The 22865-nt window shown below is 42.7% G+C and overlaps 1 protein-coding gene and 1 long non-coding RNA gene across 2 annotated transcripts in view; one reads left to right on the top strand and one right to left on the bottom strand.

Annotated features, from left to right (window-relative positions):
* The window catches only part of zswim6 (zinc finger, SWIM-type containing 6), a 52433-nt gene extending 44528 nt beyond the window's left edge, over positions 1-7905 (top strand). The window contains exons 10-14 of the mRNA XM_034709721.1: positions 1196-1331; positions 2225-2382; positions 3489-3652; positions 3750-3831; positions 5428-7905. Of these exons, the coding sequence (XP_034565612.1) occupies positions 1196-1331; positions 2225-2382; positions 3489-3652; positions 3750-3831; positions 5428-6290 (1403 nt within the window). The 3' untranslated portion in view covers positions 6291-7905. The remainder of the gene's footprint in view (positions 1-1195; positions 1332-2224; positions 2383-3488; positions 3653-3749; positions 3832-5427) is intronic.
* Positions 7906-8387: 482 nt separating this feature from the next.
* Positions 8388-22865, bottom strand: part of LOC117831174 — a 40708-nt gene continuing 26230 nt past the window's right edge. Inside the window, exon 4 of the long non-coding RNA XR_004634954.1 lies at positions 8388-8725. This is a non-coding gene — a long non-coding RNA (uncharacterized LOC117831174). The remainder of the gene's footprint in view (positions 8726-22865) is intronic.

Raw genomic sequence — 22865 nt, 5'->3', positions numbered from 1 at the left:
ATAGTAGTAGTTGTAGCAGCTGGAAGTCTACGGCAGAGATCCAGAGGAACCTATGAGACAAGGGAGCTCAGGGACTCCAGAAAGGTCTATGGTTAGTAACTTTAATGGGACAGGCAAAGAGAGGAGAGAGAGGGAAAGACAGGATCCCATCTTTCAGACAAGACTGAGTCTGATCTCATTTAGCAAGTTACAGTGGCAAGGACAAACTTCCTTTAACAGGCAGAAACCTCCAGCAGGACCAGACTCGTGTTAGACACACATCTGCTGAGACCGTGTTGGAGAGAGGGATAGAGGGAGATGAAGAGAGAGAGAGAGATGATAGTGGGGAGACGGATAGTAGTAGTTGTAGCAGCTGGAAGTCTACGGTAGAGATCCAGAGGAACCTACGAGACAAGGGAGCTCAGGGACTCCAGAAAGGTCTATGGTTAGTAACTTTAATGGGACAGGAAGAGTTTAAGTGAGAGACAGGCAGAGAGAGGAGAGAGAGGGATAGACAGGATCCCATCTTTCAGACAGGACTGAGTCTGATCTCATTTAGCAAGTTACAGTGGCAAGGACAAACTTCCTTTAACAGGCAGAAACCTCCAGCAGGACCAGACTCATGTTAGACACACATCTGCCGAGACCGTGTTGGAGAGAGGGATAGAGGGAGATGAAGAGAGAGAGATGATAGTCGGGAGACGGATAGTAGTAGTTGTAGCAGCTGGAAGTCTACGGTAGAGATCCAGAGGAACCTATGAGACAAGGGAGCTCAGGGACTCCAGGAAGGTCTATGGTTAGTAACTTTAATGGGACAGGCAGAGTTAAAGTGAGAGACAGGCAGAGAGAGGAGAGAGAGGGAAAGACAGGACTGAGTCTGATCTCATTTAGCAAGTTACAGTGGCAAGGACAAACTTCGTTTAACAGGCAGAAACCTCCAGCAGGACCAGACTCATGTTAGACACACATCTGCTGAGACATAAGATGTTTTTGTTTGCTGTAATCAGGCTGATATCAAATCATCTGAACCTAAAGATAAAAGTTTGGAATGATGTCAGACGTTTTCTTAATCTGGTCTGTGATTCATGTGAAGTCTGACACCCTGAGTCAGACGGTCAATCTCGCTCTGACTATCCTGCTGAACTCTCTGTTTTCACATCCCTGTCTCTTCTGCACAGACTGACCTGACTTCTGTTTTTTGTTGTGTTTCCTGCAGCGGGTCCTTACAGCGGTCTGGGGGAGTTACTCCACAGAGAGAGCGTCCCCATGCACACGTTTGCCAAGTATCTCTTCACCTCCCTGCTACCTCACGACGCCGAGCTGGCGTACAAAATTGCACTGAGGGCCATACGGTGAGTCGAGAAGTCTACAAGTCCACTTTGACATCTGCACTGAAATTAAACATGCTAGTCTTGTGTCTTCACTTTATAGGCAATGAGAAAAGTGCTTTTTTCGCACCTCTAGGCTCATCAAATGTTGATTCAAGAATCTCTTTTTTGGGCGTATCTGAGTTTAAAGCGATAGATCTCTGAGAGAGTTTGATGTGATAGAGGGAGCCTCTTAACTTTACCTGTGCACAGTTTTCCTCACTCTCACTACAGAACACCAAAACAGTGTTTTAAGAATCAAACACCCTGCAGGAGATTTAGTTCCATGTCTTCTAAGGAGGAGGAGCAGGAAGGAGGAGACCTTTGAGTTACCGCTCCTCCAGTCTCACACGCCTCCTCTCCCTCCTCCTCGTCTCACTCTGGTGTTAAAGAGGACGATGAATCCAGAGATGGAGAAAGCGAGGGGGAAGTAGAGTCAGATTTAGGAGCTATCTGGGGCACAGTTTAATGACAAAACCTCCTTTTGCTAAAATATTCACTAAATAATTCAAGGCTGCTGAAAACGAGTTTTATAAAATGTGTGAATAATAAATACACGCTGTTGGTTTCCTCGCTGACCGCCACGGGTGTTACCAAACTTTATTTCCTCTCGTCTGAATTAAGGCGCTTTGATTTGTGTGATATGTAAATCTGAATGTTTCTTTAATCTCACACTTGAATTACAAAGGAGGAACGTTAGCGCGCTGAAAAGTGGCATCACAGCAGGTTTAACAGGATTTAAAGTGTTTCAGAGTTAAAGGCATCGACGTGTCTTCATTTAAAAGAATCCTGAAAACGTCTTTGTATCAATTAACGCAGAACTGTCTCTTTGTTTGTTTACCATACAAGAACTAATAAAGTTTCCTCTCTGTGTTCAGGTTGCCGGTCCTGGAGACCACGTCCCCCTCCTCCGACCTGACCCGGCCTCACCACATCGTGTCCGTGGTTCCAAACCGGCTCCCTCGCTGGTTCACTCTCAGCCACATTGAGACCCAACAGTGTGAGCTGGCCTCCACCATGCTCACTGCAGCTAAAGGTACGCACAGACGGACATTTCTAACACGGGGGGGAACGGCTTCTGGGGGTTTTAGGGGAACAGTGTTCAACACTCAAAGGGAAGGTGAAATCATCAGCTGTCATGTGGCGTCTTTGTCTGAGGTAGACTAAACTCAGCAGACAGCAGGTTGTGCCAAAATCAGGTTTAGGTGCTGTGTCCACTGCCGCGTTTCTTTGCACTCTGAGCGCACATGTCCTCAACTTCAGAGCGCTTCTCACCAGGTTACGAAAGTCATCCTGCGTCACTTCTGCTGGGTCTGTTTTAAATTGCCCTGTATACTTCATACTTCATTTCATTCAACAGTATTTCATCAAGAAACTGTAAAAACTAAAGATAGAAATCGTGTTGTAGAATCAGCAGCAGCTCTAATCTTTGAAATTATACCTTGAAAAAACGAGTGCCATAACTTTTCTCCTCCGTACGGACCGTCGCCATTCTTGTTGACAAAGCTGATATCAGATGTCTCGCTCCTACTTGATTCTGATTGGCTGGTGATCAAATAGTGACATTGATGAGCGCAGTGGTGTTCAAAAATCAGCTGACTCTGAGGTCGTTTTTGCGCTGAGGACGCTGAATCACATTGAGTTTGAATAGAAAATGGGAGCTTTCAGTGCTAAAAACGGCGGTAATGGACACAGCACCATAATGTCTTATTTTAAAAAAAAGTGAAGCTGCAGGGTACTGGTGGCCGAGCGGTCTAAAGCTGTAATCATGTCTGCATGATAAACAGCAACATGTATCAGCTGTAGATTAACATAACACGCTCTGAATCTCTGTGGAAAAGGAAACAGAGATCGTAGCGGGGCCAGAAGCAGACGACCGGGCTGTCAGAGTATAAACCAGCCTTAGTCCTCGCCGCAGAGGTCGCCGGTTCGACTCCCAGCCTCGACCATCAGCTCCCCACATTTCCTGTCTCTCTTCAGCTGTCCCAAAATACAACTTGTGAAGTGAAGCTGGGCGTTTAAAAGATATACTGGAGAGAGAAAGAGAGGAGGTTATTTCTGATGAAATACTCTGACTTTAACTGATGAGATAAGAAGATTAACCATGTCTCTTTGTCTCTGTGTTATCTGTTGTGTCCATAGGTGATGCTTGCACGCTCCAAACAGTGTTAGAGTCCATCCAAAAGAACATCCACTCTGCCTCCCACATCTTCAAACTGGCCCAGGACGCGTTCAAGATCGCCACTCTGATGGACAGCCTGCCCGACATCACGCTGCTCAAAGTCTCCCTGGAGCTGGGTCTTCAGGTAAACAACACACTAACAAACACTAACACACACTAACACACTCCTCTGTGTGTAAAGTCTTAAGACAGAGTCAGAGTTAATCTTGTGGTTCTTATAGGTGATGAGGATGACGCTGTCTACCTTGAACTGGCGGAGGAGAGAGATGGTGCGATGGCTCGTCACTTGTGCCACAGAGGCTGGTGAGTTTGAGTTTAACAGACACTTAAAGGTCCTGATGACAAAAACAGGACATTAAACTAAAACTCTGAGTGATTCTTCAGGTTCATTTCACCCTGAAAAACCTAAACACAGATTTTCCATCCTAGCTACGACCCTCTAAAAACAGCAGAAGATCTGAAAACGTATCAACAAATTAACTCTTAAAACCCCCAAAATGTCCCAAATAAAAGTGGAGCTTCTGTAAGATGAGTTTGAAATATTAGAGTATGCCTGATCAGGACCAGGACTCATTTCTCAGGATGTAAAAAGTGGCTTTCTGAGGTTTTCAGTGGAAGGGTAGAGCGGGGGGAGGGATGACTGGCAGGGCAGTAATTATGAAAGATTGTGGGTTTTCGGCTGATTAAGTGAGCCTCGTGTTTGGACTTGAATACTGAACCCCGGTGGCTGATTTCCCTGAAGTGGACAGGAAGCTGCGTTCTGAGGAGCCCGGGCTCTATAGGGGGAAACCCTCCTCCCAGATGATCCTGCCTGAATGCAGAGGAGTGACAAGGAGTCCCTGTTTCTGTGAGCGCAGGGTTGAATGGAGGCATTGAGAACGTGCCAGTTGGTGATGCAGAGCGGGGCGAGGTCATGTAATGTTAGAGAATTAGAAATGAAATATCCAATCAGACGGTAAAGAGCCATTGTGAGACTGCTGACTCAGTGACGCATGTTTTCATGTTTGTTAGCTGGAATTCTGGAAACATTTAAGGAGACAGTTTGGACTGCAATGACTTCAAGAACTCTGTCGACATTTTTAAAGCATGAATATGTTTTAATTTGATAGAAGTTAAGCTTTAAAACAGCTTTTTAATATCATGACTTCACATAAGAAGCAGTAGATTTGTTTTAAACTCACTTACGATCAAAAGAAGCAATATAATGTTGCTGTTAGGAGTAATAACTATTATTATTGATGCTTTGACGAATGGAAATACCAAAACTAGCAACATATTAACCATTATAATCTGTTTGTAGCCTCATAAAGCTGAACACTTCAGATATTTTAAATATGACTCAAATTTAAAGAATTTGTCAATTTTCTAGGAGCATTTTCAAATATTAAATCGGGACCAATGCTTCACAGAAATACTGAAAAATAAAGGGACTTAGCTGTCTTTTAGCTCCTGTGGGTAGCTTTTAGGTTTTGTTGATATTGGCGCCCCCATGTGGACAAAGAGGGGTGAGGTATCTCTGTGCTGATATTGTCCTGTAACTGATTAAATAGTCCTTTTAATTAAAAACCTCATCCATCTTTATTTTACATGTCCGTCATGAAGCTGGGATTTAAACTTGGGGGGGAAAAAGAAGCCTAGTCTGAAACCTACCTAGCGCCAGTGCTAACAGGAATTATAAACATTATATAGAAAGAATAAATCTTAATGCTAATGGCTTGTTACATTTCTAGCTCATATAGACATGAGTATAAATCAGTCTGTTTTATAACCAGTTAAAAAACTATTAGCTTAAAGTATATAAAAAAAAGGGGACCCAAGATTGAACCTTGTGGAACACCAAAAAACGCCTAAATCTTGTAATAACATCTCTCTCTCTCTCTCTCTCTCTCTCTCTCTCAGGTGTCTTTGCACTGGACAGCATCATGCAGAGCTGGTACACCCTCTTCACCCCCACTGAAGCCACCAGCGTCGTGGCGAGCACCGTCATGTCCAACAGCACCATCGTCCGCCTCCACCTCGACTGCCATCAGCAGGAGAACCTGGCCAACTCCGCCCGGACCCTGGCCCTGCAGTGTGCCATGAAGGACCCCCAGAACTGTGCCCTGTCAGCGCTGACTCTCTGCGAGAAGGACCACATTGCCTTCGAGACGGCCTATCAGATTGTACTGGACGCAGCCTCGACGGGAATGAACTACACACAGCTGTTTACAATAGCACGCTACATGGAGCACCGCGGCTATCCCATGAGGGCTTACAAATTAGCGACGTTAGCAATGACTCACTTGAACCTCAGCTACAACCAAGACACACACCCCGCCATCAACGACGTGCTCTGGGCGTGCGCTCTCAGTCACTCACTGGGGAAGAATGAACTGGCGTCCGTCATCCCCCTGGTGGTGAAGAGTGTGAAATGCGCCACAGTGTTGTCGGATATTTTACGGCGGTGCACGTTAACGACGCCGGGGATGGTGGCGTTGCACAGCCGCAGGAACTCTGGGAAGCTAATGCCTCTGGATAAGGCTCCCCTCAGGCAGCTACTGGACGCCACGATCGGGGCTTACATCAACACGACGCACTCTCGGCTGACGCACATCAGCCCGCGCCATTACAGCGAGTTCATCGAGTTCCTCAGTAAAGCCAGAGAGACGTTTCTGATGGCGCACGACGGACCCATCCAGTTCACACAGTTCATAGACAACCTGAAACAGATATACAAGGGCAAGAAGAAACTCATGATGCTCGTTCGAGAGAGATTTGGCTGACGGAGGATTAAATGACCAAATCGCCCTTTTTTACTTGAGTCTCCTTTTTTTTATCCTCTCTGACTTGAAGTGAAAATACTCCGAAAGCAACGTTCATGCAAATCTTATTCCGAGGGTTTGGCGCTAGAGGGGCCAAATGTGATAACGAACACACTTTCCTGAAGGCAACGTATTAAACTGTGATGGAACAAAAGTCACTCAATCACAAGAAATATGACGTTCAATGAGATTCTTTGACTGTTGAGTTTGTAATACGACTGAAGCCTATTCCACCAGTAAAGAAAAGAAGAATTAATAGTTAGAATTATGCTAAAAGTCAAAACTAAAAGATAGAATGTCATAATTAAAAGACAAAAAATCCATATTTTGAGACACATGAAAATTTGAGAGAAAGTCAAAAATTATGGGATAAAAAGTCGTAATAATTTGATTTTTTTTGAAGTATTTCATATATACATGATGATATTCTAGTGCAAACATGCAAAGGTTTTGCAGCTCTGTGCAGTTTGCTCTTGTTTTGCATCTGATTGCAGAGATGAGCTGTCTGCATCCCCACTCCCTGCTGTGCAGAGCTGCGCGGTGCACTCTCATCCTGACAGAGCTCCAATCTATCCACATATAGATGATGAGCTGGATCGGGAGGGGACACTAGCACACGTTGACGTTGAGTAATGACATCTGTGATATAACTTTCAGCGCTCTTAACAAAGCTTCTTCTCTGGAGAAGCTTGATAAAATTAAAATTAAACACTAGTGCGTAACAGCTCTGGATCATCTCGAAAGCATTAGGAGTTAAAAGTCAAAACTAAAAGAAAGAGGCAATATTTTTAGATTTACATGTTTAAATTTTGAGACGCATCGAAATTTAAGTCAAAATTATGAGATAAAATGTCACTGAGTTAAAAGTCAAAGCTAAAAGATAGAATGTCATAATTAAAAGATTAAAAAAAAACAATATTCTGAGATTAAAACATTTAAATTTTGAGACGCATCGAAATTTCAGAGAAAGTCAAAATTATGAGATAAAAAGTCTTAATAATTTGATTTAAAAACAAGTGTTTGATACAGTATATAATCACAAGATAAAAAGTTGAAACAATGAGGTAGTTATTCAAAATGCATAGCTTAAATTTAACATTTAAATTGGTAGCATTAGTGCCCCAAACTTCAAAGAGTTAGGGAGCATCAGCCAAAATTTTAGAGAGCAATTGGGGGTAAGAAACAGTCATATCACAACAATTATTTGTGCTCATTGCAGAGATTAAATTCCAAGAGCGTATGCAAAAAAATGCTATTTCAAGCCCTGTAATGCAACATTGATCTTCTTATCTTATAATTTAGACTTTCTTATCTCATCATAAAGACTTAAGATGAACTTTTTTTCCCATAACTATCCAGGATACGTTTTGCTTCTTTAATTTACTGGCAGGAATGGGCTTCCATGCATTAATACTGGACTGCCTGAGATAATAGGATTGAGATGTGAGATGTGTTTAAGGGTCATTTTCCTCCCTGAAAAGTTTGGGGACTTGAAGAAAAAAGGAAACACTGCAAACTACAAAAGTAACAGCTGGTATTGATGTGTATAAAACCATTACGTTGCTGAAGGAGAAAACGTTGATTCTTGGAAGTTTGTTTGTTTCCCTTTATATGTATGAAAGTGAAAGTGTAAGATTGTTACACTGAGTATATATACTGTATTGTCCAGTGGCAAAATGTCTACCTTGCACTCCTCCTTCTTCCCTCAGCTAACGTTCACAGCCTCAAAGAGAAGAAACACGGCTTTAAACCAAATGGAGCAACTCCATCTGAAGTGACAAGTACCTCTTTTTAAAGGACCCAGCTTTACTCTCCAACGTCCCCCCCCCGAAAGAGAAACCTCACCCACCGCATTCACTGAGTCTGGATTTGTTTCCCGCCACCTTCAGGCTGATTGTTTTGGCTTTGCAGTGTGTAGCCTCAAACATTCAGTATGCTAATTTTACCGACGTATTTGTCTCGGAAACTCAAACAACAAACTGTCGCAGCGCTCGCTCTTTGTGGAAACTTGGCAAAAACATTCATTCTCAGGGATCTCAGACATAAAGAAGACAAAAAGAGAGAACAAAAGCATTTTATCGTCCTGTATATATGAAAGTATATGTCTGAATATTGAAAATAATGTATATGTTAACTAATTTATGACAGAATATTCTATGTAAGGCACAATACTTGAAGCTGCAGTACTTTTGGTTTTTGAAACAAGACAACAAAAAACATATCAGAAGGACTTCAAAACGTTCGCCTTGCATTGCATCAGGGGCCAGTTCAGAGACTCGGACGGCTGGTTTCGCTCTGCAGGGCATGTGATGACCTGCAGATACAGGCCAGTTGTTTTCAGACAGGAAGTGGACTTGCAAAGTGGTGTTCTGCTGAACACAGAGGAGGACTGAGGACTGTGGGAGTCGGAGAAAGAGAGGACAGCGGCGTCAATCGCATGGCGAGTGCTGTGATCATCCGGGGCCGGGTTGTTCAAAAGTTATTGAACTGGATCAAATCTTAAAATAAGGTTGTTTAAAATAAAAGATAGAATAATAAGGTGACTCAGATAAAACCTCCAGTATGGGATGTTTAAACTTCTGAGTAGGGATGGGAGATCTTAGATCCAAAAACTCAAGATAATCCTGATTCAAGCTAAGTGTTGATACTTCAGATTCTTTCATATCTTCCTCTTGAATTTCTGTTTATCTACCGTGACGTAGTGGATGAGGAAGACATTAGATATGAAAAAATGAAGGATTTTGACTCCATAAAACATTAAATCAGGGGCTGTGGTGGCCTAGCGGTCCAAGCGCCCCACATACAGAGGCTACAGTCCTCGTCACAGGGGTCGCTGGTTCGATTCCAGACCGGTCGACCATCTCCTGCATGTCTTCCCCCATTCTCTACTCCCCATATTTCCTCTCTCTTCAGCTGTTCTATGGAATAAAGGCAAAAAGCCCCAAAAATATAACTTTAAAAAAACAACATCAAATCAGATTGACGACACTAGAAACTGTCAGGATCGTTAGTTTGTGCGCCCCCTGTGGACAAACTGTGTAGTGCGTAGTCCAATTGAGACCGCCTGATCCTGGATATCAAAAAGTGTATCCCCAAATCCAGATCATGATAATCCAGATTCAACTTTTGAACAGCCGGGCCCTGAGGGTTAAAATCCGCTCATGTTTAAAAAGCGAATCTCTGTGTCCCTGCCTCTTCTGACATCGACGCTCTGCGCAGAAACAGAAAGTTGCTCTACCCTGTCGGTCGTGACTGTTCCACCTTTTTGTACGCTTTTTAAACGTCTCCTCATCTTTGTTTTGACTCCTCTTTAGAATTCCTCACACAAGAACAGCCTTCTTTCTTGCCTTGTCTTAATGCTTTAAAATAACCAAATGGGAGTTCTGACTACCAAACTTTTTTCATACGCCAGCTGACTCTGTTGTTTTTTTATTTTAGTGTCTTTATTTCTAGCTGACCCAGCTCTGTATTCTGTGCTTGAAAAGCTCATTTCAACAGTTTTCAGTGTTGTCTCTTGTTTGTTAGTAGCTCCTTTTTTATTTTTAGAAAAATGCTCCCGTTTATTTATTACGTTAGGTAAATGATTGTACAACCATGTCAACATGCTCATGAAGTTGAAACTAAGATTTGATACACTGATCGATTTATTTATGTAACTAAATCACTGTTTTATAAACTTGTTAATAAATCAACATTTGTTTTCAATAAATTCGTTTTTTGAAAAGGTGAAGTCTGAGTGTCATTGAAGCTAACAATGCTAATCAATGTTGATTATTTTGCAGTGAGTTTCTCTTGTTTAAGAACCTACGTGATCGATTTTAAGTAAAATAAGTGATAATGTGTCTTAAAAAATATTTGTCTGGAGGTTTTTCTTCTAACATCTGGTGAGCATTGAAATTAAAGATTGGAGGGATGCACCTTATCCACAAAATTTAACAGCTAGGGACGTTAAAGGGATGAGAGTGCACCGCAAACACAATAGCCTAGCTTACCTCCCGGTCCTCTGGGAATTTTCTCATTAAAGGGGAAGAGCTCACCGGCACGCATTGTGGCTAACAGGAGTAATAGTGTACTGTAACTCATACGACCCCACTTGAAAGAAACTGAAATATTCCTTTAAAGGTCACATATCATGCTTTTTTCATCAACATATATTGGTCTAAGAGGTCCCCAAAACATGTCTTTAAAGTTTATACTCAAAAAAACACTTTGAAATCAGATTTTGGTCTGCCTGAAAAACCCTCTTCTTCAGTCCTCCTCAGAACACTCTGTTTTCTCTCTGACCACGCCCCCTCAGGAAGTGGATGTGCCCTCGGCTCTTCGGCACGTTGATCTAATGTTTACATGTTGGCTGAATATACACGGCTGCTCAGAGACCCGCTTTACTTCAACCCTCTGAATCTGATCCAGAATCTGATCCTGATGGAGAGGTGCCTGCAGCAGGACCTTTCTGAAGGATTGGTCACAGATTTAGTGTTTCTTGTTGTTTTATTTGTCAGTATGTCGACGTGTGTCTTGGTACACAGCTACAGCTAAGACATGTAGCTATGTGGCTATGCTAACTAGCGCTAGCACTTATCCATGATAAATAAAAATCATCCACTAGATCTTCAAATCTGCAGACGTGGGGAGTCAAAGCGACCTTTGTGTTTATTAAGACAGCCTACAACTAGCATGCCTCCCTCCTAAGCTCCTTGTTAGCACACATGTGTGCAGGGAATGAAAAGCAGAGAAGTTGAGTTGTATTTTATACAGTCTATGGGCTGAACAAGCTCCGAGCTCTGACTCCGTGACAGACCGGATATTGTTGTTACGTAACAAAAACACTGAAGTCTGAAACGGCTGGTTTCACACACATTTACAGAAAGGTGGAGAAATCAGAACAGGGGCAGAATGGATTTTTTTCATTCTCGGTGGGTTTGTAGACAGGGACACATATTTCAGGTAGAGAACCATTAAAAAGTCGATTTTGCATGATATGTCACCTTTAAAGTTCGTTGCGGAGTCCCACAAGGTTAAATTCTCGGCCCTCTCATTTTCCTTTTTCCTTGTTCCCATTTGGCACCATTTCCCCGAATTATGAATTTGTCTTCCTGTTGTTTTGTTACAGCTAATAGCCCCTAATTCCCCCAGCTACCTGCTCCTTCTTTATAACCATTTCTCAAAGCTAAAGATCTCATGATAGTCAAGCACAAACACACAAAAGTTGTGCACCATTGCACAGTTTGCTCTTGTTTTGTGTCTGCGGTGCACTCTCATCCTGACAAGAAACGTCACATGCAAGGAAAAGGAATAGGCTAAACAAACAGTAAATGAATGTCAAAAGGCCAAAGGTTTAAGTACGTGACACAGATATACAATAGATTTACTTTCTCTCACTTTGGTGACTCCAGTTAAGCTTGAATTCCCTCAGCAGTTTCCCCCTTTATCTGATTTTCAAACCTTATCAGCTAGCTTACTGATTAGAAGCTGAATCTATCTGTTAGTCTATGAATTAAATGAATCCAGTACGGCCTGAAACAGCACTTCACTGCTGTCCAAATTATATTCGGACAAATGAAAATGAAAAAGGTGAGTTGAGTAAATCCTGTATTCAAAAAGTCGACTCTCTGGATTAAAATGGTCCAGTTTTTAATCTGAATCCATCCAGCAGCAGGAAGTTGACTCAGATGTTTACCCAAATGTTAAATTTGGTCGGAGGGTTAACAGTCACACACAGCCGGGTAGACGACTCGCAGATTAATGACCTCGAGGGGGAAGTCATAATTTCTCTAAGAGCTCATTTGACTTCCTGCAAAGATAACTTGGGAATTCTAAGCTTTCCTTATCATGCTTCCTGTCCTCGTGTCGGGGGCCTGTGTGGACGGGACGCTCTTAAAAAGGAAGTTCTGTTGAGGAAACAAAGGACCATTAAATGATGGAAATGATGGAAATATGGTCCAAACTAGAGGGGTAGTACAGAACGAAGGGTTGACAGGATTAGTCTGGAGTAAGGAGGGTGTGGAGGCAGCAGGTTGGAAACATCATCTTGTTCAAGCTGTTATTGACATTCTAAATTGTTTGTTTATTTAAAGGCACAGTCTGCAATTTTTGCCACAAGCGTTTTTTCAATACAAACACTAACAAAAGATGAGGATTCTAAATTAGAGAAGGTTGTAGGTTGGGTCTAAGCTAGCTACATCAATAAACTAGTTGTCAGCTGCCTGAAGGGTAATTGAGTTAGCTTTTAGCTGGTAGCATATGTGTTATCAAAAGATTCAACACCTGCACAGTGTCCCCGAATTAATAAATGAGCTACATACCCAAAACTAGTTCTTGTACCCGGCTGTTAACATGTTAATTCTGCTGTAAACATGGGCATTTAAACATAGGAGCTTTTGCACGCTGCCTCAAGTGGACACTGGAGGAACTGCAGTTTTGTTGCACTCTTGCATATGAACATTATTTAACACCGTAGATCACTGCCTGGCTTTACATCCAATGATCTCTACCATAAAGACTACAGTCTTGTATAAAACCAACTGAACCTCTTGCAAACTTTTCACAGGAAGTAATCAATTTGAATCTGATACCTTCGACATAATTGGTGTCCCTTATTCATTCTGCTGATAAATATGTTTATTCTCTATCCAATCACAGCCACGGCACATTCCCCACACTTCTTTTTTAACTCTAATTTTAATGTACATATTCGGGTTAAATGTATGTATGTTTGTGTGAACAGGGTTATGCATATATTGCTGCTGTGCAGTTATTGACCTAACCTTGTTCTTATGCCACTGCCCTCTGGCCTTTTAATTTCCCCCCTGGGATAAATTAAGTATTTTGAATTGAATTGATGCGACACAAATTCCTCCAAGACGTTGACTTGTGTTCCTAGGTTATACAAATTCAAAGCAGGCTGGAGTAAATGTTAAAAATGAAACCTGTAACTTCATATTTTGTGAATTTTACTACCAGAGGAGGCAGATGTAGTGCGATTCAAGCAGGATTTAGCATCAGGAAGATACAGATGTGATGCATTAAATGTTAAACTGATAGCCTGATAATGATTTAAATCAATGAAACATGTTTTCTGTACCTGCATGTAAGGGTTTCTTTTCTTGTCATGTATTTTTCTCCCTTTTTGAAGTTTTTTTCCTTTCTTTATTTCATAAAATATATATTTACTCTATCTACAAAAAGGCAAATGATGTAACAGTGCAGGAATGAGGATAACCTCTTGTGTTAGTGAGTTTAAATCTACATCATGCACTAACAATCAAATCAAAAACTTGATATATCTAACATTTTGTGCATCTAGCATTAAGAAAACTTAGATATCTGTTATTAGAAACCCTTGGATCCTTAAACTGCATCCACTGTTTCCACATCTTCAACATATTCAACAATCCATGCTGCACAATATGAAGACACCAGCAGCGGACTGAGACTCTGACCCTGGATCAGCAGAGCTTTCGATCACTGCTGCTCTGATGAAGGCAGAAATACGAGGCTGGACAAAGCACCTTGGTGAAGATTACTAGACTGCACCAATCATCCATCACGCTTAGGGCTTGTCCTTGGAATACATAATGTAATGATAATCTGATCCAGTATGCAAATGAAGGCACAGCGGGGTGACTGCAGGGAGAACAGTCCACCTGCCCCACAATACAAGCGGGCCCCTAAATACTGATCCGCCGTCAGATTACGGAGAGGGATGAAGACGGGAGCGCGTGAGTTTGAAGGGCGCCGCTCTCTGCGGTTCGTGTCGTCACGTCAGCTTATGTTTGTTACTAACGTGTGTTATCATCACACATTCAGGGGGAGATGTTATGGTTTCTATTTCTGGTCCATGTCAGAGCTGGTGAAGACATAAATCCATTGATTTAATGCACCGTGACTGTCACGCCATCTTAAGTCATTAGACTGGGTGTCTGGCCCTGGTGAAATAATTTCGACACACATGAAGAGATGTTGATGCTGTGATGAGAAATCCTCATGTGGGTGATGTTTGGGAGACATTTAGCGTTAATGCTATTACACCCATTGACCCAGGATATAAACAACGTAAGGAGGACACACAGACAAATACTAGGCCTTGATAGAGTCCGGACTGTGTGATACAAACCATTAAGTTTAAGGTCACACAGCCTGTTTTGGTCAATCTAAAACACATCAGCGATCATTTGATGGAGATTAAGTCTCCGGGGTCAACGGGTATATTTTCAAGCTCTGCCAGCGAAAACCAGAACACTTCAAACATCCATCAATAAATCTGTAAAAGACCCAACATCAAGACCGGATCAGATCCAGTCCCATCTTCCAGACCGGACTCAGTCTGATCTCATCTTAATCCACCATGAGCAGAGCACTTTGCAGCATTTAGCAAGTTACAGTGGCAAGGACAAACTTCCTTTAACAGGCAGAAACCTCCAGCAGGACCAGACTCATGTTAGACACACATCTGCTGAGACCGTGTTGGAGAGAGGGATAGAGGGAGATGAAGAGAGAGAGAGATGATAGTGGGGAGACGGATAGTAGTAGTTGTAGCAGCTGGAGTCTGGACCACGTCCACAGCAGCAGAGATCCAGAGGAACCTACGAGACAAGGGAGCTCAGGGACTCCAGAAAGGTCTAAGAAAAGAGAGAAGAGAGGGAGACCAGAAGAAAGAAAAAGAGGAGAATAAATGGTGAAGGAATGACAGCAGGATGGGACGGGACAAGTAAAGGAGAAATAAAGGATGAAGAAACATGGAAAGAACAAAGAGAGAAAGAATGAATGAAAGAAAGAAAGAAGGAAGGAATGAAAGGAAAAAGAAAGAAGGAAAGACAGCAAGAAAGAAAGGAAAGGACAGAAAGTAAGGACGAAATTAAATGAAAAGAAAGAAAGAAAGAAAGAAAGAAAGAAAGAAAGAAAGAAAGAAAGAAAGAAAGAAAGAAAGAAAGAAAGAATGAAGACAGAAACAAGGAAAGAAGAAAAGAAAGGATGAATGACCCAAAAAAGGAATCTACAGCAGAGATCCAGAGGAACCTACGAGACAAGGGAGCTCAGGGACTCCAGAAAGGTCTATGGTTAGTAACTTTAATGGGACAGGAAGAGTTAAAGGAAGAGACAGGCAGAGAGAGGAGAGAGAGGGAAAGACAGGATCCCAGTGTGTCAGTCTGAGCCTATAGCAGCATAACTAAGACCTGGTCCAAGCCTGATCCAGCTCTAACTAGAAGCTTTATCAAAAAGGAAAGTTTGAAGCCTACTCTTAAAAGTAGAGAGGGTGTCTGCCTCCCGGACCCTGACTGGTGGATGATTCCAAAGGAGAGGGGCCTGATAGCTGAAGGCTCTACCTCCCATACTACTTTTAGAGACTTTAGGTACTGATGGAGGAAGATACGTTCTTCTCTTTAGCGAGTTACAGTGGCAAGACAGAAACCTCCAGCAGGACCAGACTCATGTTAGACACACATCTGCTGAGACCGTGTTGGAGAGAGGGATAGAGGAACATCAAAAATCTGGTGCTCTACAACAGATTCTACTTTGATACCTTCATATCTTCTTGAGAAATTAAACTTAATTGAAGCAGAGAGTCGATGATCAAACTATCTGACAGCTGTGAGTGAGAACATGTTTCAAACACCGGAGGCTTCTCATCATCAGCTCTTGAGAAGTGTTTGATTTCCTTGTTGCTGTGTTTACTGTCAATGATTATTAAAGCCAATAAATCCTGTTCAAATGATGCTTTTTCACACATCAGTATCAAACATAAGCCCAGTGGTATCACACCTCCCTGCAGCCAGAGCCCCTGTTTATTATTTCATCATTCAGTTACATGCAGACCTCAACCAGCTGTGAAAAGATTTCACTTTCAAACTGCACAATAACCTTTGTCTCCATCAGGATGTATTATATTTATGACCTTTTTTCCAGCAGGATGAAAACACCGTCCCTCTCTTTTCTCTCATCGCTCTTTCATCCCCGCCAAAGAGAAACTCCGTGTGGGAGCTGTTGTCGTTTTCATTTCGAGTCCTGTGGCCCGTAAAGTGGAAAAAAAAAAAGCCTTCATATTCACAGCTTTAGAGGGAATCCAAAATGTCACAAGCCGGAGCGATTGCTGCCCATAAAGTTTTCATAAATGTCAGAGCGGACGGAGCAGCCAATAGCAATTAGGTGTTTCCTGAAAGGCCACCTCCTCAAAACAAAAGCCTTCCTGCTGATGCACGGAAACATAGAACGAAGGGAGAACGACCAATTTCATCTGATTGTTGGACTGATTTTCATTCAGGGATTTTTTTATCTCTTGAATTCGAAGAAGCTTGTCTCTGACGACTCTCGATCAGCTGTTTGTTCAATCTATAAAAACGCTCCTGATTTAAAAAACGTTGCTCTGAAGACAAAAGGGGAGTAATTGCTCTCACGGTCAGTTACACAGGCAGCCAGTGATGACAGTCCAATCAGGGTCTCACTGGACCGATTGAAAATATCCTCTCCAGTCTCCTAGCAACAGAGCAGACCTCTCCGCCTGTTGATTGGCATTAACCTGCGCTGCTGATGGCGAGGGGTCTTTGACCCCAATATTAAATATCATCTCTGTGTTCCAAGGCTTTTCATATGAGAATGATGATTTAATAAGATAAACTTGGAATACGATTTAGTAGAGGAGCCTTTCAGGAGAATAATGATGGTTTAAAAACACACCTGAGGAATAATTTAACACTCAGCTGACGTCATGTTTTTAATGTCTCACTGGAAAAACAGACAAACTACATTTAGAGGGAGAATCAAGTAAAATAGGAAGTATGTGTTGTCTCACCCTGACAGGATTCTATTCATTACAACCAATCAATCATTAAACGTTATTACTGGAGGATTTTACAAGAGCAGGTTTAGACCATCCTCTATGTTCTGTTCTTAACAAAGACCCAACATCAAGACCGGATCAGATCCAGTCCCATCTTACAGACAGGACTCAGTCTGATCTCATCTTAATCCACCATGAACAGGCAAGGACAAACTTCCTTTAACAGGCAGAAACCTCCAGCAGGACCAGACTCATGTTAGACACACATCTGCTGAGACCGTATTGGAGAGAGGGATAGAGGGAGATGAAGAGAGAGAGAGATGATAGTGGGGAGACGGATAGTAGTAGTTGTAGCAGCAGGAAGTCTACGGCAGAGATCCAGAGGAACCTACGAGACAAGGGAGCTCAGGGACTCCAGAAAGGTCTAAGAAAAGAGAAAAGAGAGGGAGACCAGAAGAAAGAAAAAGAGGAGAATAAATGATGAAAGAATGACAGAAGGAAAGGATGGGATAAGAAAAGGAGAAATAAAGGATGAAGAAACATGGAAGGAACAAAGAAAGAAAGAAAGGAAGAAAGGAAGGAAGGAATGAAAGAAAGGATGAATAACAGACCCCAAAAAATGAATCTACAGCAGAGATCCAGAGGAACCTACGAGACAAGGGAGCTCAGGGACTCCAGAAAGGTCTATGGTTAGTAACTTTAATGGGACAGGAAGAGTTAAAGTGAGAGACAGGCAGAGAGAGGAGAGAGAGGGAAAGACAGGATCCCAGTGTGTCAGTCTAAGCCCATAGCAGCATAACTAAGAGCTGGTCCAAGCCTGATCCAGCTCTAACTATAAGCTTTATCAAAAAGGAAAGTTTGAAGCCTACTCTTAAAAGTAGAGAGGGTGTCTGCCTCCTGGACCCTGACTGGTAGATGATTCCAAAGGAGAGGGGCCTGATAACTGAAGGCTGTACCTCCCATACTACTTCTAGGTACTGATGGAGGAAGATACGTTCTTCTCTTTAGCAAGTTACAGTGGCAAGGCAGAAACCTCCAGACTCATGTTAGACAGGTATTTGCTTGGAGAGAGGGATAGAGGGAGATGAAGAGAGAGACGGATAGTACAGTAACCAGCAGCTAACTATTCACTAACCTTTCCTTAATGATGCGTCTGCTCTCCGATCTTTGCAGGTGTTAAACTATCACAAAGTCTCCCTCAGAGATCCGTGTCTGCTCCTCCAGAGACGAACTCTGTGAAATAATTAGCTATATTTATGACCAGGGTTACAATTACATACTAATTAATACTTCCATTAATATAACCGCCTGAACATTGTCTTCCACATCCCCCCAAAGATGATTAATAGTCACCATTTACTCTCCCCACAAACCCCGCTCTGTGTAAAATGAAACGCTCTTTTCAATCTAACATTATCAGCTGAACAGAAGCAACCTGGATTTAATATCAGACCTCCTGATAACGTTTGACCCTCCTGCACGGGTTCCCTCCATCTGATGTATGTGTGTAACGTAGTTCTGCCGCAAGATTAAAGATAGAGAAAAAAAGAGGAAATGAATATAGAAAAGTTAATTTATGTGCTTTTGTTAGATTGAACCTGAGGGCGTCTGTTACCTTTACATTATATTACTCTGTTAGGAGCAGTTAATTAATGTGCTTTATCAGCGTATGTGTGCTATCTCAAACTTAGAAGGTTGTTTAATTATTAAGTCTAATGTCTGACAACGCAATTAGCTGCTACGCTGATTATTTGTCTCCTTACGTTTTTAAGGACACGGTGTAACCTCGCCTTCCTGGTTTATCTATAGGTAAATATCTTTTGTGCCTTGCTGTAGACATGTTCATTACTAACCATAGACCTTTCTGGAGTCCCTGAGCTCCCTTGTCTCACAGGTTCCTCTGAGCTGCCGTAGACGTCCTCCTGCTGTGGACGTTCCAGACTCCAGCTGATACGGACGTGCTGGACTCCAGCAGCAACAGCTTCTACTACTAGTCTCATCTCTTTCACCGCTCCCTCTGTCTCTTATTCTCCTCTATCCCTCTTTCCAGACCCAACTCAGTCGAGGCAGATTCTATCTTGCTTCCTTTACTTCTTTCACTTTTTTTTCTTTTTAATTCCTTCTTACTTTCTTTCTTTCCTTTCTTCTTTCTTTCTCTCTTTGTTCCTTCCATGTTTCTTCATCCTTTATTTCTCCTTTTCTGATCCCATCCTTTCCTTCTGTCATTCCTTCACCATTTATTCTCCTCTTTTTCTTTCTTCTGGTCTCCCTCACTTTTCTCTTTTCTTAGACCTTTCTGGAGTCCCTGAGCTCCCTTGTCTCGTAGGTTCCTCTGGATCTCTGCCGTAGATTCCTTTTTAGGGTTCTTTCCTTCTTTCTTGTATTCCCTTTTCCTTTCATTCCTTCCTTCTTTCTTTCTTTCTTTCTTTCCTTGCTTCCTTCGTTCTTTCTTTCCTTCTTACTTTCTTTCTTTTATTCCTTTTTCCTTTCATTCCTTCTTTCTTTCCTTCTTCCCTGCATTCTCTTTCTTTCCCTTTTCCTTTCATTTCTTTCTTTCTTTCTTTGTTCTTTGTTTCTTTATCCTTTATGTCTCCTTTTCTTATCCCGTCCTTTCCTTCACCTTTTATTCTCCTCTTTTTCTTTCTTCTGGTCTCCCTCTCTTCTCTCTTTTCTTAGACCTTTCTGGAGTCCCTGAGCTCCCTTGTTTCGTAGGTTCCTCTGGATCTCTGCTGCTGTGGACGTGCCAGACTCCAGCTGCTACAACTACTACTATCCGTCTCCCCACTATCATCTCTCTCTCTCTCTCTCTCTCTCTCTCTCTCTCTCTCTCTCTCTCTCTCTCTCTCTCTCTCTCTCTCTCTCTCTCTCTCTCTCTCTCTCTCTCTCTCTCTCTCTCTCTCTCTCTCTCTCTCTCTCTCTCCCTCTATCCCTCTCTCCAACTCGGTCTCAGCAGATGTGTGTCTAACATGAGTCTGGTCCTGCTGGAGGTTTCTGCCTGTTAGAGGAAGTTTGTCCTCTCTGCTGTAACTAGCTAAATACTGCAAGGTGCAATGCTCATGATGGATTAAGGTGGGGTCAGACTGAGTCTTACCCAGTCTTGGTGTTAGGCCCCTAATTTGACATAGAGTGGTCTAGACCTGCTCTGTTTGTAAAAGCGTCTTGAGATAATGTTTGCTGTGATTTGGCGCTACATAAATAAAGATTGATTGATTGATATTTCTGGTGTAAGAATGGATTTCTAAAAAGGAGCCTATTGGGAATATTCTGGCTTTTGAAGACAGCCTCAAGTGGACACTTAAGGAACTGCAGTTTGTTCAGAAACTTCATTTTTTAACCCCTGATGTTGTCGCTTGCTTTGCAGTATATTTCCATCTCTCATGACAGCCGGTCCTGATCGTCCTGTCACTACGCCGAGCCCTCTCTCTGCCTCAGGATGAGGTATCATGTCAATTCTGGCTCCTTGTTCATCGGCAGTAATGTGTCACTCACCGCGTGTTCCTCACCTGAGTGAAGTGTCACCGGCTGCTTGAGGAGCAGAGATAAAACAAGGCTTTGGTGTCATCCTGTCAGATGTGGAGAACTGAGGCAGAGACAAAAGGCAAAAGGTGACAGCGGAGGAGACGAGGAATGAGACTCTTCCTCATGAGTGATTCAAACCCTCTCGGAGCCCCTCGGCGTCGGACACTGGATGTGAACCTGAGGGCTGACGCAGTGACATGAAAGAGAGATGGGGTGGATGGAGCCTGGGTGTGACATGCATGTTCTCACTCCACATGTATGGTGTCATTTTTGTCAGTTCGAACTGGGGATTCCAGAGCTCCATGAATGTGCTTCATAAACAAGACGATGAAAGAGAGAGGGAGACTTTCTTAACTCTCGTTTTACTGCATCATAATTTACCACAGTGCTACAATCCATCGTATTAATCTACACCAAGGAGGTTATGTTTTGGTGTAGTCTGTTTTTTGGTTCGCCAGAAAGATGGCTTGTCAGATTTTATAAACCTTGTTGGATGCAAAAAACTGCAGTTCCTTGAGTGTCCACTTGAGTCAGGCTGCAGACGGCAAGAAACCTCATTAGGTACTGTGTTCAAATGTCTGCTTTTGTAAGTTATATTTTTTGGGGCTTTTTTGCCTTGATTGACAGGACAGCTGAAGAGAGACAGGAAACGTGGGGAGTAGAGAGTGGGGGAAGACGTGCAGCAAATAGTTGACCGGCCGGGAGTCGAACTGGCGACCCCTGCGACGAGGACTATAGCCTCGATACGTGGTGCGCTTAGACTGCTAGGCCACCAGCGCCCCAAAACTTTTACAGCAGAATTAAAACATTTTTCAAAAAAGCTAATTTATCTATTCACACATGCTGCAAGGTTTGAATCTTTTTTTTAATAACGCATACTTTAAGATGATGTACAGCTTGAAGTTACACATAAATTTGTGCAATTGGGGTTATTTTTGAGTAGACTGACAGGTGGTTAGCATTTCCAGTATGAGGACCGACATTATCGTGCTTCAGAAAGTCTGTTTTAGTTTGCTGAACGCTATCATGCAAGTTTATTTCAGCAGAGTAGCTCAAAACCACCTGTACAAGGGGTGCAGGTGGCCTAGCGGTCTAAGCGCCCCACATACAGATGCTTTAGTCATCATTGTAGAGGTCGCCGCTTCAACTCTTGGCCGCAACCACTTGCTGCATGTTTTCCCGAAGCGGCAACCTCCGGTCTAAAAATATGTGGCCAATGTGGAAGTGTTAAAAACTGCAGTTCATCGAGTGTCCACTAGAGGCTGGCTCCGGAAGTACAGGAAACCACTTACACACCAATTCAAAGAAGCTGATCCTTAAAGTAGAAATAAACGTGTTTACAGCCTGGTACAAAAGAAGAGTGTAGTCTGGATAGATCATTTCTCGATCGGCACAAGCATTTTTTTCTAACGCGGCAATTTTGAAGATATTGAGATTACAAGTTTTCCTTTATGAGAGGCACAGCTGACTTGATTGACAGGCGGGAACACTGGAGCTATTGGCGAGGAGGCTCAAAGCCCGCCTCTTTACAATCGCTCGACAGAAGTTATGTTGAGTTCAACATTTCCAATATGGCTGCCGCTGACGACTGGCCTCAAAACAGTGCTTCAGGAACAGATGGGTGAAGTCACGGATACTACGTCCATTATTTAAACAGTCTATGGTTTTCCCCCACTCTCTGCCCCCTGTGTTTCCTGTCTCTCTTCAGCTGTCCTATCAATAAAGGCAAAAAAACAAACGCCTGTACACAACCTGCAGTCACCTTGTACCTGTAGAGCAGGGACTAAAAATTAAGCATATGGTTTTGTTATTGTTTGTAAATGCTGGGTCTATCATCACTATCTGACGTGTTAGGAGTAGAATGGATGGATCTATGAGTCTGTTGGAGTTTATCTCTCTACGGGCAAACAAAAAGGCAGGAAGCAAATGAATAATGGATGTCACGGCGCTTTAACTGTTTCCTTAACGTCGTAATGTACATAATACCCACTGTGTTCGACCGTTCATTCACTCTACTCCAAACATAGGCTCCATGGTTTTACTCTAAATTAGTCCTGACCCTAACCCTTATCTCTGCTGCACAGACAATCCTCGGAGGAGCGAGCCGAGACTCGCTGAGGTCCAGCCCACCTGAACGTCTGCAGAGCAAACAAACAGAGCACAGGGGCAAATGAGGCACCGAGGGGAAAAGAGATGAAGGAGAGAGCAATGAAAGGCTGAGGGGAGGCTCTGACTGACAGCCG

The sequence above is a fragment of the Notolabrus celidotus genome, chromosome 19, assembly GCF_009762535.1.
Source record: "Notolabrus celidotus isolate fNotCel1 chromosome 19, fNotCel1.pri, whole genome shotgun sequence".
Taxonomy (NCBI): domain Eukaryota; kingdom Metazoa; phylum Chordata; class Actinopteri; order Labriformes; family Labridae; genus Notolabrus; species Notolabrus celidotus.
Note: the sequence above shows the minus strand (reverse complement) of the source record. Positions and strands in the feature narration are given on the sequence as shown.